This window comes from Acartia tonsa, chromosome 5, assembly GCF_053477335.1.
Source record: "Acartia tonsa isolate MP-2025a chromosome 5, ASM5347733v1, whole genome shotgun sequence".
In the NCBI taxonomy this organism is placed as follows: Eukaryota; Metazoa; Arthropoda; class Copepoda; order Calanoida; family Acartiidae; genus Acartia; species Acartia tonsa.
In genome coordinates this window covers 48929658-48943661 of record NC_137264.1, presented here as the reverse complement: position 1 = coordinate 48943661, position 14004 = coordinate 48929658, and the positions used below count along the sequence as shown (strand labels likewise).

Genomic DNA, 14004 nt, shown 5'->3' with positions numbered 1-14004 from the left:
CAAGTTTTTTGGATACTATTATGTAGTGATAGATTTGTACTGTGTTGTATTGTACATATATTAGGGTTAAGGTGTTGTATCAATTTCATATTAAATTTTTAAAATTCAAAATACAACATCTAATTTATAAACTACCAAATGAAAATTCGTAGCTACCTTCTTTCCAAAAAATAATCCCGTTATTTTTGTTTTTTCTATATGGCCCTTTTATAATGTTTAACTCTAAGCAGATTTAATGATTAAGCTAATGTGATCTAACACCATTTATATTTATGTTTTAGTAGCAGACGAAATCATTATTTTTTCTAGAATTGTCTGCTTCTAAAATTTCCGCCAATTGGTGATTGGTTGTTAAAAACAGGCAGATTCTTATTGGTTTAGAGCGTTAGCTACTTGGGAGCGTCCGCCAGTTTGATAGGAATTTGTAATAGTTGCAATATCCCTTTAGAATCTAGGCCGGGACCTAATTAATGGCCAGGTTTCCTATCCCTTATCCCTGGTTATGTCATATTTTTTGCACCAATACTCACAGCATCATTTTGACACTATACAAGTGTTAATGTCCGTTTGTCCTACCGTTTCAGTGCTTCGCTTTATGGATGTTGTCATCCTTGTCTAATTTAAGATTTACAGTCAAGGGTCTTGCATATAAAGGGTTGGTGATCCATTGTATGTTAAATTACCTAATAGCCAATATTGGGCGATATAAGAATAGCATCCCATTATATGGGGATGCTATTCTTGGAATCTCTAGAGGATCCCTTGAAATCGAGGTCCTCCGTCACTTATCTCAGAATGAATGATTGCGAATAGTTGATATTGTGGGAGATTATTCAATACTCTGATAAATGTTTCTCTCAGCTGGCTAAAATAACGAAACACCCAACTCCCCCCCCCCCCTAGTCTATAAAGGAACGTATTGGCCAATATCTGAGGACTATACTAGCAACCTAAATTGCAACAAAAATTCTCCTGTCGTAATATCCACGTATATTGATAATTTTATATCCAATGATTGCGGATTTCTAATTTAGTGGGACATAAACATTTCAATTTCATAAAGCTAAAAAAAGCAACTACAGATTAAAGCTATAAAGTAGCTTCAATACTGAAGATCAAGGGAGTAAACACTAAAGAAACATTCTTTTAAAACATTTATTTTCAAATTGTTTGTACAATATCAAAACTAACATGAATTAGAATATATTTTTTTTCTCAAAAGTTATCACATTTATGGTTTACAAAGGTACAGTTATGTATTTTCTCTGAGGGGTGCGGGGAGGGACAATGGCCAGTAAATTTAGCTTTCCTGAAAATGTTACGAATAAAATTCCTCCTTTGGTAGTTGAGAGAATATTGCTTTGTGTTCTATTCTAATGTAATCTTATAAATTTTATATAGATTATCAAGTTTAGTGGGGGGGGGGGGGGTTCATTTATAGTGCGTTGTCCAACTCCTCTCTCTCTCTCTCCCTCTTTTTTATATTATGTCAGATAAATGAATGATAGAGATTTAAAATTTTTATGACAATAAAAAATGGTAACGGCAAACAATGCACGAAGAGCACATGGCTAGAAAAATGCGCGCTATAATGGGTGAACGGAGGTTTTAGTAAAATTATTTTGTCAAGAAAGATGTTATGACATGGTCAAAAATTGTTTAAACTATGGCAAGCAAAACTATTTTAATATTTCACCTAAGATTTAATTTTGATATGTTAATAAAATCACAGAGTTTTTGATAAATATAAAAAGATTTAAATTTTTAAAATAATAATACTTTTATTTGTGATAAAACTGCATTCTTTTAAAAACTTCATTAATAAGACATACAAAAGAGGCTTTTTTCTTAGCATTAAAAACAAATCATATTTTAAGTAAACTTTATTGAAATAGAAAAAACAAATTTATTGATAAATTTGTTTTTTTTTATACGTTAATAGTTATTTCTTTCATCGTATTATAAACGGCTTTCCGCGGATATACGGCTAAAAAAACGGCTAAAAAACTGGTTTTAATCTTATGATTGTACATTTTTATATTCGTATAAAGCCGTTTATAATACGATGCTAGACATAGTTTTTTCGTATGGATGAGAACCGGTTCCTATCCACCGGATTCGAATGAATACGAGAAAGTAATTTAGTTTGTTTGATGTTTGGTCCTTGAAATTTATTAATTTTCTATTGTAAATTATGGTTTAATTTGCTTTATAAAAATTTATAAATTTAATTACTAATAGTTTTTAGTTTAACAAAGAAAATTTTTTGATCCATGTATTAAATTAGTTATTTAAATTGTACTAGTTATTTATTTGAATACATATGAAATCAAAGACATAATACATGTTTTTAATAAATCACGTTGAAGCAAAATTATAATTCTATTATCAGTATGGCTTCGCAATCGATTAATATCAGCTGGATTATGACTGGTTTTCAGCCATACTGAAAACTATTGTATGGTATCGTATTACAGACAATTTTCTACAAATATAAAAATAAAAGTCAGAAAATTAATATCAGTTTTGTTAGCCCGGGCCTTCAGCACCTCGTGGCTGAAGAAACTGTTTTTTATGTTATAATTCTTCATTTTAATATTCTCGGGGAGCTGTCTATAATACAATGCGATAATAAAAAATATTCAACTTTTTGATAATCAATTTAACATTTTTAAAATTTCAACTTTCATTTTTGAACAGTTTTTTTACTTTTGAGATCATTTTGTAAAAATATCGTCACTAGAAGAAATGCTAAATGTTTAAACAATTGACAACAATTTGAATTAAAACATTTAAATTATGTGTCAATTATAACCATTTAAATGCCAAAAATCGACATAACAGGGCAAAGTCAATTGGACTATATTTTGTAGTCTTTTTGTGATCATCCATTTTAAAAAGCTGTTTCCGCGACATTGCTGCCAGTATTTATCAGATTTGACAGGCCTCCGTCCGCCGCGGGGGTCAGCTCCTCCCCCTCCAGGGTCGTGTTGTCAGAGGAGGGCTCTGGGGGGCTCATACACAGGAAGCACACCACCAACCTCTGAAAAAAAGTAAGCTTAATTATTAACAAAAAATAAGGATAGTCATATACAATTACATAGGTGGTAAAGAAAAAAAATCTGCCCATCCTATTATATAAAGTAGTAAGCGTTTTTTTGTCTGTCCCGAAGGATCTCTTTAACCACTGAACCGATTTTGTTCTCCTTTATAGTGAAGCTTCTTATAGGTCCTGGGAAGGTTTTAAACTATTTTTGGGGAGGGTGTCTTAACCCCCCTCGCCCTCCAAAAAAATATTTTTTTTACTCTTTTGAAACTCAAATTTAAAATGGGATGAGGTCGACTTTTCCACCTCCTACCTTAAGTGCCCCTAGAGGCTCCTAGGGGGCGTAGCCGCTAGTTCTACATAAAGTTATTAGCTTAACATTGCTGCCATTTTTACATTTTATGAAAACAATTTTAATTGATTTATTTTTGTTTTAAAAATCACTTAACCTATGTCATTAATTTGATTTTATGATTAAATAATCAATCATCAATTTTAATCATTGTTTATATAAGAAATTATGCTTAAAAACGTGTATACATTTATGCACATGTTTTCAAAGTTCAAACAGACTTATATACAGATAATATTATAATTTAATTTTCTCGTATTCATTCGAATCCGGTGGATAGGAACCGGTTCTCATCCATACGAAAAAACTATGTCTAGCATCGTATTATATCCAGTTTTCTACGAATATAGAAATGTACAATCATAAGATTAAAACTAGGTTTTTTAGCCCGTGCCTTCGGCAACTCGGGGCTAAAAAACTAGTTTTAATCTTATAATTGTCCATTCTATATCCGCGGAAAGCGGTTTATAATACGATACGAGAAATAACTATTAAAATTTTCCAAGAAATATTTGCTAATGACATAATAGGTTGTGACATTTCTAGATATAAACTTTAAAATTTAGATGTGAAATCAAAAAGCGAAAATTCACGAAAGGGTAACATTTCATTACGTTGACAAACTTTTATGGCGACTCAAAAAAATTCATGGCTGAGATAGTATTTTTGTTTTAAAAGCTAATTTGCGTCGACATAATAAATTATACTATATGTCATTATCCTATTATATAAAGTAGAACGATGTTTGTCTGTCCGTCTGAAGCTTAAGATCTCAGTAACCGCTGAACCGATATTGTTCTCCTTTACAGTGAAGCTTCTTTTAGGTCCTGGTAAGGTTTTAAACTATTTTTGAGGTGGGTGTCTTGACCCCCTCCCCTCAAAATAATATTTTTTGACTCTTTTAAAACTCAAATTTAAAATTAGATGAGGTCGAGTTTTCCCCTCCTACCTTAAGTGCCCCTAGAGGCTTCTAGGGGGGCGTAGCCGCTAGTGTTGATATATAATAACAGCACTTAAGACTGACAGGGTTATGTTAGAGATAAGGATAGATAGATAATAGTTATTTCTTTCATCGTATTATAAACAGCTTTCCGCGGATATAGAATGTACAATTATAAGATTAAAACCAGTTTTTTAGCCCCGAGGTGCCGAAGGCACGGGCTAAAAAAACTGGTTTTAATCTCATGATTGTACATTTTTATATTCGTAGAAAGCTGGATATAATACGATGCTAGACATAGTTTTTTCGTATGGATGAGAACCGGTTCCTATCCACCGGATTCGAATGAATACGAGAAAAACATATTCAGACAAATTAAAAGATTAGATAATAAATATAGTAGATCTAGATTCTTAATCAGCAAATTGGACCTAAACGAACACAGTGTAGGAATAATCCTGCTACAATATAGGTTAGAATATGTACTGTTTTTGGTATTTTTTTTATTTCATCACTACATACTATAAAGAAAAATTTTAGTCCGCTAGAAATTTCTTTCCAAATGTACGATTATTGTGTCTGACAGCCCATCTAGAATAATAAATCTATTGGCAAGAGATAAGAATTTGCTCTGAAAGGCCTTACATGTCTATATTAACAGTAAGATAAAGCCAATTTTTAACTGCAGTTCTTCTGCGATTAAATAAAATTTAAGTCTTTAAGAAATATAGATGATGTGCATTATTCTAAGAGAACATTTGATTGAGTGTTTTTACCAAGCAACATAAAACTAATTTTAAGTTAGCAAAATTACTTAAATGGCTCTTTGAGAATACATAGGTAATAAATTATCTTATTGTTTAACACTTTATGATTCTTTTTTTGTTTCGAATATTGCTGTGCTACTTGTGAACATAATTGTTCTCAATATTAGCTGCTAGGTAAAAACATATTTTTTAAACAATTTATCATGAAATTTAACAACACAGCATTGAGAAAACAAGCTGTTTAACAATAATGATTAGTTGATTTTGTACTCTTCACATTAAAACTTCATCAAATCATATGATTTTATGTCTTAAAATTGCGTGATAATAAAAGAAAGAAAGTCAATTTACAAGCTTTCTTTTCTTCAAAATTTCATTGACATTTGTGTCTGCTTTGAAATAAAAAAAACATTGTACAAAAATCCGCAATTTAGAAAATGAAAAAATCCGTGAAACTCGGACAAACTTTGTTAAAGAACAATGTTATTAAAGGTGAATATGTACGTACCGCCGCACAACCTATTCAAGAAGTTCATAGCCCTAAAATTCAACAAGGACAACAAGAAGGTTTGAGTTCAAAGCTACGCAGCCAGCTGGATAAAAAGAATATACTGCCATTTTCTTATTTTCTTACTGACAAACTTGGAAGACAGCACGATTATTTGAGGAACTTAGTTGAAAAATTAAAAATTTTTGACAATATATATACATTATACATATATCTTCTTTAAACTCGTTATTTCAAAATAGTTAAACTTTTTTCATCGAATGTTCAATCTACGAATCTACATGCAAATGCATATTTTATTTTTTTTTATACATTTTTTTCCCAGTAGATTTTATAACTTTATATTCCAATTTCATGTAAATTCAGAATTATTAGATAATTCAAATTCATCACAAATTCATATCCAAAATATTACTCAAACTTAAATTCAGGGCTCAGCAGCTGCAACCGTAATCAGTTCTAAAATGTCTAAAATAACAAAAAAGCTAACCGTTAGGACGTTATGGACCGATCCTAATTAAAGAGAAGCTTCGCTTTTTAAAAATACGACCTCGGTGCAAAAATTAATTATGCCATTTATTTAACTATCGGTTGGTTTACTTTAAAGTGCCTAGTCTAGCAATGAAGCCCATTATTGGATATAGATCACAATAAATTTTTTTTCATTTTTTTTGGATAGGTCAGGTTAGGTTAGGTTATATTGAGAAGCTAAGCAAGGCACTGCAGGTTAAGGCCCCGTAGGGATATGGACCCCGAAAGTTTTAGGGATAGGAAAAAAACTAACCCCGTTATTTAAATTCTAAAATCAGGGGGGGTGGGGTTCAGTGCTGGCTATACACTTTCAGGTAAATAACGATATTTCTCGTATTCATTCGAATGCGGTGGATATGAACCGGTTTTCATCCATACGAAAAAACTATGTCTAGCATCGTATTATATCCAGCTTTCTACGAATATAAAAATGTACAATCATAAGATTAAAGCCAGTTTTTTTAGACCGAGCCTTCGGCACCTCGGGTCTAAAAAAACTGATTTTAATCTTATAATTGTACATTCTATATCCGCGGAAAGCTGTTTATAATACGCTGCGAGAAATAACTATTCTAAGCCAAAAAATGCAGTTCGAATTCCTTTTTTTACAACAAAAACAGACTGCTGCCGAGCCGTGCTATTTTATTTTTAATTTCAACTAACCAAAATTTGCAGAATATCTCTGACAGAACGTTGCAATCTGAGGTAAGAAATCATTTATCTATAATACAAAGTAGAACGATGTCTGTGTGTCTGTTTGTTTGTAGCGAATGATCTCGCTAACCGCTGAACCGATCGGGTTCTCCTTTACAGGGTAGCTTCTCATAGGTCCCGGGAAGGTTTATAACTATTTTCTTGGGGGGTGGGACACCCCCAACCCCCCCTCCAAAAAAAAATTTCTTCTTAAAACTAAAATTAAAATAGTGGGGTCGACTACTTCCCCCCCCCCCGATGAAAAAAAATTCCTCCCCCCCCCCCAAAGAAAATTTTTTTTAGATTTATTTTTTAAAATCTAAATTACGAAAACTTGGTTTGATCAAACCTCTAGAGGCAAAGCCCCTAGAGGCTAGGGGCGAAGCCGCCAGTTATTAATAACATAAAAGTAGAAAATATAACAAACTTTTACAGAAAAATCTTTTTCTTTTTATTTTGTAAAAGGATACCCAAGGATTTCAATTAGATAAAAAATTTATAATTAACAAGATATAATTGCTTTTTCATTACATTTTTTTTTAAATTTGTGGTTTAGAAAATAATCTTTTTTTTGGCAAATTAGATTACGAAACATGATAAAGATGGCTTAAATTTTATCATTTTAATAAAAAACAAGGATGACAACATCCATAAGTAGCGAAGCACAAAAAATTGTGGATGGGAATACGTAGAAGTAGATTTAAAGTGTATTTATTAAAATCAAGAATAGATTTATTGGAGAAAATAAACACGAAACCTTGTTTTATTTTATATGATGAAGACGGTTAAAGTAAATTACATACTAGATGCACATAACAATAGGGGGAAAAAATTTGAAACTGTTAATGCAAAAAAGTTTTAAAATTGTGGACCAAAAATACCAAAGATATGGGGAAATATGTCAAACATATAAAAATAGCCAAAAACCTGCTAAAAGGCAGTTTGGCCGCCATTGTTTCTTTTCTTAAAACACCAAAAATTTAATGTTAATATCTTTAACTGAAATTTTTTTGAAAATTGGACTATAAACACCAAAGATATGGGTAAAAATGTGATAAATACAAAAATAGCCAAAAACCTGCAAAAAGGCAGTCTGACAGTCATTGTTGTTTTCTTCAAACGACAGGAAATTTAATTTTGATATCTTTAACTGAAAAAATTTCGAAAATCAGACCATAAACACCAAAGATATGGGGAAAAATGTGAAAAATATAAAAATAGCCAAAAACCTGCAAAAAGGCAGTCTGACCGTCATTGTTGTTTTCTTCAAATGACGGAAAATTTAATTTTGATATCTTTAACTGAAAAAATTTTGAAAATCGGACCATAAACACCAAAGATATGGGGAAAATTTGGAAAATATAAAAAATAGCCTAAAACCTGCTAAAAAGCAGTCCGACCGCCATTGATGTTTTATAGTTAATTGTGGTCCTTAATGATGGGAATGTTGTCAAAAAATTTCAGCTCTCTATCTTTTATAGGAGCCGAGAAAATCACGTTTCCCCCAATTCATTAATTACGGACGGACGGACAGACGGACGGACGGACGGACAGACGGACAGACGGACGGACGGACGGACATTGTTAATTATAGAGTAGCTTCGCTACTAAAAATAAGGACGAACTACTCAAGTTTAAAGAAAATATATTTTTATGTATTTCAGTAAAGTTAATTCAAGTTTATAATTGAATTTGTCAATTTCAGAACTTACCTTATAGTTTCTACATATTTATAAGGGATAGATTTCAAATTAATCTACACCCCTTTCTTCCCAACAATAAGCAGCAATAACAGACAAGATGGGGCAAAGTCTATTTAATCTCCATTAATTATCGAATCTTTTTATTATAGTACCAATAAAAAATGACGTTATGCTGGCCTGCCATTGGTAATTCAGTCTTTGTAATGGCCTATAATTGGTCATTTGTATTGTATGACGTCATTTTTGTATAAGCATTATAAAGAGCTTCTCCATTATCCTACCCCCTGTATTCCCGATGGAGAAAACAAAAAAGTTTATAATTTGAGTGTCTCACATGGGCCAGAAGAAAAAAAAAACAGTACACAGTTTTGTATTCAATGACCCTTTACATTGAACCTTGAAATTATGTTTAAAGATATGCTTTTACACATAAAAAATCATTAATGTCATAAAAGATAAACTTTTATCAGCATTTAAATAAAAGATGAGTTTTTTAATTGCAAGTCTATTGTAAGATGATTTTAAAATTAAAGTTTTGACCTAAACAAAGCATTTATTTCATATAAAAAAACGCTTGTACTTTAAAAACTAAATTACTGAGGATTAAATATAAATATTGTTTTTATTCTTACAACTGTTGTTGTGATTTGTTATGAAGATTTAAAGGAAAAATGATCTAATTATATTATCTCATGCTTAAATATGAATATTAGAATAGTTATACCTCGCATCGTATTATAAACAGTTTTCCGCGGATATAAAATTTTTTAAGCCCCGAGATGCCGAAGGCACGAGCTAAAAAGACTGGTTTTAATCTTATAATTGTACATTTTTATATTCGTAGAAAACTGGATATATTACGATGTTAGACATAATATTTTCGTATGGATGAGAACCGGATATTAATCGGTTTCCAATAAATACAAGAATAGTTATTTCTCGTATCGTATTATAAACGGCTTTCCGCGGATATAGAATGTACAATTATAAGATTAAAACTAGTTTTTTTAGCCCCGAGGTGCCGGAGGCACAGGCTAAAAAAAACTGGTTTTAATCTTATGATTGTACAATTCTATATTCGTAGAAAACTGGATATATTACGATGCTAGACATAATTTTTTCGTCTGGATGAGAACCGGATATTAATCGGTTTCCAATGAATACAAGAAATAAAATTAATATAAAAGTGACTTAAAATAAGTTTACCTTTTAAATATATTTTGAATTTTGGTATTATTATTTGAATTTTGTCAAACTTTTCATGAAGTTGACAAATTATTAGATAAAATTGTACTCTGAAACCTCCCACTGTACATCTTAGATGTGGTATTTATGAATCAAATTAATATTAATTAATATCAAAATCACATGTTCTAACATGCTCTATAATTTAATATTATTTATTACCCTAATTTGATAAATATGAAAGTAGAAAGATAAAATATATATATATATATATATATATTTCAAATTAGCTAATTCATTCTAATCTTTACCAGTCTCTAAGATTGGTTAATTTGTTGATGAATAAGAAAATGTTATAGTTTAAATGGAAAAGAAATGAAAAAAGAAACGATTTTTCAGAATACAACTGATTAATATCAAACTTGTAAACATCTTATAAGTACATGTTATCACAAGTTTCAGCTGTGTAGCAGCTGTAGCTACTCATTAACTTTATCACTTACAAAAATTGTAAATAATACGTACATAACAATAAAATATCAGCTTTCAGAAAAGTAGGATGAGGCGTGGGGCTAATCTACCATCAACTTTAAATTTTAATATGAAAAGAATTTTTTTCGGGGGAGTTAATATTTTTCAGGAGCGATTTCTCTTGGGAGGGTACTCTCCCCCAAAATACTGAAAAACCTTTCCTGGGCCTATAAATGTAAAGGTGAACCATATTGGTCATGGGGTTAGCGATATTCTATTACAGAAACAAAATACTCATATATATTTTGTATTGATAATATTTTAGTTCATATGAGTTCAGACATTATAAAAATAAGCTGCACCAAATATAGAGCTTTCTCTCTTTTTGATGTAAACAACTCTTGCTATACATGAAAATTTTGGATTATCTTTATAGATTAGGCGGATTTGATAGAATGATATGATCTTATAAACATAATAAACGAACAACATTTATCAAAATTAGCATTTTATCCTTATAATAAAGTAATACTATGTGTCTGAGTCTGTACCGTTGAATCTCGCTAACTGCTGAACCGACATGGTTCTCCTTTACAATGTAGCTCTTTTAGGGCCTTGGAAGGTTTATAACTATTTTGAGGGAGGGTACCAACACCCTCTAAAGAAAAAATGACCAACCTTCAAAAAAGAAAATTATAAGTTTATTGTAGGAAGATAAAAGATTTCACACAAATGTTGCTGTGAATAAGAATAAGGGGAATGAGATAATGCAACTCTTATTATTTTGCTTAATTCAAATCTTTCTGGGGTTTTATGGAATGATAAAGCAAAAACACTGTTATCAAATACAAATATTTTGCAGATGTACGTACTGCATGCCAGAGGAGGGTGTACCCCTCACCCAGAAGTCAAATCTTTTGAGTACAGAAGAAATATTGAAAATTGCTGGAATTTTTGTGCAACAGGGGGTCAAAAAAATCAGGTATCTGTGATATTTTAAGCATTGAGTTTCTTTAAATATTTTCAATGATAATTGGTAAATCTGTTTGACCCAAAGTGGGAAAGGTTGATTTTTTTCTATTCAAATATCTTTTTCCTATTGCTGTACTTGGCCACTTTTGTAAGTTTATAGCTTATGTTTTGAGAGAAAACATTTCAAGAAGTAGATACCCTAGTTCTTTTACTCATACAAAAGCAAATTAATGCAGTCTCTTTTCAGAGTAAATGTTTAAAGAAAATATAATAAATTCACTTATTGTTACATCAGATTCATTGTTTACAAATTAAAAAATCTTGTACATAAGTAGCGCAACAATAATAATTTTAAGAACTTTTATTTTTTAATTTGTTGGTATGTCAATAAACACTACTATAACAACTACAACAGCAAAATACTTTTTTTTATACTTGATTTACTTTTTATTTAGATTGACTGGTGGTGAACCTTTGGTCAGACAGGATGTTGTCCAAATCATTCAGGGACTTTCATTATTTTGCTCGTTTTAATAGTTAATCTGTTTTTTTTCAAACTTATTTTGAATTCATTCACTTTTGGGATCAAAACTTTATAAATTCACATTCATAAACATTCTTAAAATTTGTTTGAATGAATTTAAATTGATTTAAATTTTTATTAGTATTTATGTCAGCACTTTTGAAAATTCATCAACAAATTTTGATTAATTTTAGAAGCTACTACTCTTTAACTAAAGTTTGTCCAATTGTCAAATAAATTAATTAAATAAAGACTATCAATTATTTGTTCAATAGACTTTACTGTAACTTGATCTATTGCAGACACATATTTTATAACAATCTTTCTAAACTATTACAGTATAAACATTTACTGTTCTCTTTTCAACTAATTTGTTTTCTTGACTAAATATAATGAAATATATTCTGCAGGAGTTAAAGAAGTTACCAGGCCTTGAGACAGTAGGAATGACTACTAATGGAGTAGTTCTTGCCAGAAAGCTTCAAGATTTAAAAACAGCAGGTCTTGATGCTATCAATATTTCCCTTGACACTCTGGTTCCCCAAAAATTTGAGTTTATCAGTCGCAGGCCCAAAAATACACATTCCAGGGTAATGGAAGCTATTGATAAATCAGCTGAGGCTGGCTTCAATCCACTTAAGATCAATTGTGTTGTCATGAAAGGATTGAATGATGATGAAATAGTTGATTTTGTTGAGCTTACAAAGCACAAGGCAATTGATATCAGATTTATAGAGTATATGCCCTTTGATGGCAATAAATGGAATACCAAAAAGATGGTAAGCTATCAAAGCATGCTTGATATCATCAGAACAAGATTTCCAGACATTCTCAAAATTGAAGACACACCTAATGACACATCCAAAGGTTACCAAGTACCTGGCCATGCTGGTAAATTTGGATTTATCACCTCTATGACTGATCATTTTTGTGGTACCTGCAACAGGCTGAGAATGACAGCTGATGGTAACCTCAAAGTTTGTCTCTTTGGAAACTCAGAGGTATCTCTTAGAGATGCTATCAGATCAGGATCTTCCAATGATGACCTAGTTGAGCTTATCGGTGCAGCTGTAAAAAGGAAGAAGCCTCAACATGCTGGCATGACCAGTTTGAAGGACATGAAGAATCGACCAATGATTTTGATAGGAGGATGACTAGCCGGTGGATTGAAAGGAGGATTTTTAACTAACTCTTCCTCCTATTCTTCTGTAAGATTATTTTCTTCAAAGTCAACAAATAATGATCATGCAATGCATTTAGAAACCACAAATAAAACAACCACCATACCTGAAGAATTTAATGAGAATGTAGTTGATAACACTCTTACTCATGTTGATGCTGAGGGGAAAGCTAAAATGGTTGATGTAGCAGCCAAAACAAGCACAATTAGAGAAGCAGTGGCAGAGGGACGAATAATTCTTGGTCCTACTGTGTTCAACCTTGTCAGAAACAACAGTATAGCTAAAGGTGACGTCATTACTGTGTCAAAAATTGCAGGAATAATGGCGGCCAAAAAGACCCCAGACATAATTCCCCTATGTCACGGCCTTAACATTACCAGTGTAAATGTAGAAATAAAATTGGATCCAGGGGAATTTAGTGCAGTTGTAACGTGTACAGCCAGATGTACAGGCAAAACTGGAGTTGAAATGGAGGCGCTGACTGGAGTTTCAGTCACGTTACTCACCATTTATGACATGTGTAAGGCTGCTAGTAAGTCAATGCTTATAAAAGACATACACCTGGTTAAAAAGACTGGCGGAAAGTCTGATTTTAAGGCTATAAAATGTGATGAGTAGCATAATTATGATTTTGTAAATATGAAACTGTATATTTTCATATATGTAAAACTTGTATTTTTGTACAAAAATTATTTTAAAACACAGTCTACGTTATTTTTATAAAATAAATCCTGTTTAATCGAATTTAGTTTTCATCCAAAAAATGTAGCTTTTTTCAGTTTAAAGATACCTAATATATTTTTCAAATTTGTGTTAGACGTACATTGTTTTATTTTTAGCTTATTTCATCAAAATGTTTCTGTTTAATCTATTTTGCAGTTTAAGAGTTTTGTATAATGCTGAATTTTCAGTTTTAAGAATATTTATGAAACAAAATTAGAATCATTCTAAGAGATTAAGTATACTATTAATCATGTTGTATAAGTAGACCAGCAATAAACATCTTTTATTTGAGAATTATAGTTTCCAAAGTTTTTTTTTTAATATTACAAAAAACGCTAAATATAGTTTCATGACCATTTAAGATACTGTTAAAATGACTTTAAATTCTGACATTGGACAAAGTTTTTTT

At 31.0% G+C, this 14004-nt stretch overlaps 3 protein-coding genes across 3 annotated transcripts in view; 2 read left to right on the top strand and 1 right to left on the bottom strand.

The window, feature by feature from the left end:
- Positions 1 to 1870: 1870 nt before the first annotated feature.
- LOC145319712 (FMRFamide receptor-like) overlaps positions 1871 to 14004 on the bottom strand; it is a 46903-nt gene continuing 34769 nt past the window's right edge. Inside the window, exon 16 of the mRNA XM_080162020.1 lies at positions 1871 to 3043. Coding sequence (XP_080018146.1) covers positions 2894 to 3043 — 150 coding nt within the window. The 3' untranslated portion in view covers positions 1871 to 2893. The remainder of the gene's footprint in view (positions 3044 to 14004) is intronic.
- LOC145319715 (molybdenum cofactor biosynthesis protein 1-like) lies at positions 5352 to 13616 on the top strand. The gene is made up of 5 exons (XM_080162023.1): positions 5352 to 5772; positions 6820 to 6849; positions 11059 to 11178; positions 11624 to 11676; positions 12103 to 13616. Exons 1-5 carry the CDS (start codon positions 5543 to 5545, stop codon positions 12843 to 12845), a joined length of 1176 nt encoding a protein of 391 aa, XP_080018149.1. The 5' UTR covers positions 5352 to 5542; the 3' UTR covers positions 12846 to 13616.
- LOC145319720 (cyclic pyranopterin monophosphate synthase-like) lies at positions 12942 to 13616 on the top strand. The gene has a single exon (XM_080162029.1). It carries the CDS (start codon positions 12942 to 12944, stop codon positions 13488 to 13490), a length of 549 nt encoding a protein of 182 aa, XP_080018155.1. The 3' UTR covers positions 13491 to 13616.

What these genes read in the sequence shown, in the direction of transcription:
- LOC145319715 (XM_080162023.1), top strand. Translation starts at nt 5,543, where the DNA reads ATGAAAAAATCCGTGAAACTCGGACAAACTTTGTTAAAGAACAATGTT. An exon ending in ACAGAACGTTGCAATCTGAG is followed by an intron (nt 6,850 to 11,058) that starts GTAAGAAATCAT and finishes AATATTTTGCAG; the next exon opens with ATGTACGTACTGCATGCCAG. An exon ending in TGTTGTCCAAATCATTCAGG is followed by an intron (nt 11,677 to 12,102) that starts GACTTTCATTAT and finishes ATATTCTGCAGG; the next exon opens with AGTTAAAGAAGTTACCAGGC.
- LOC145319720 (XM_080162029.1), top strand. Translation starts at nt 12,942, where the DNA reads ATGCATTTAGAAACCACAAATAAAACAACCACCATACCTGAAGAATTT.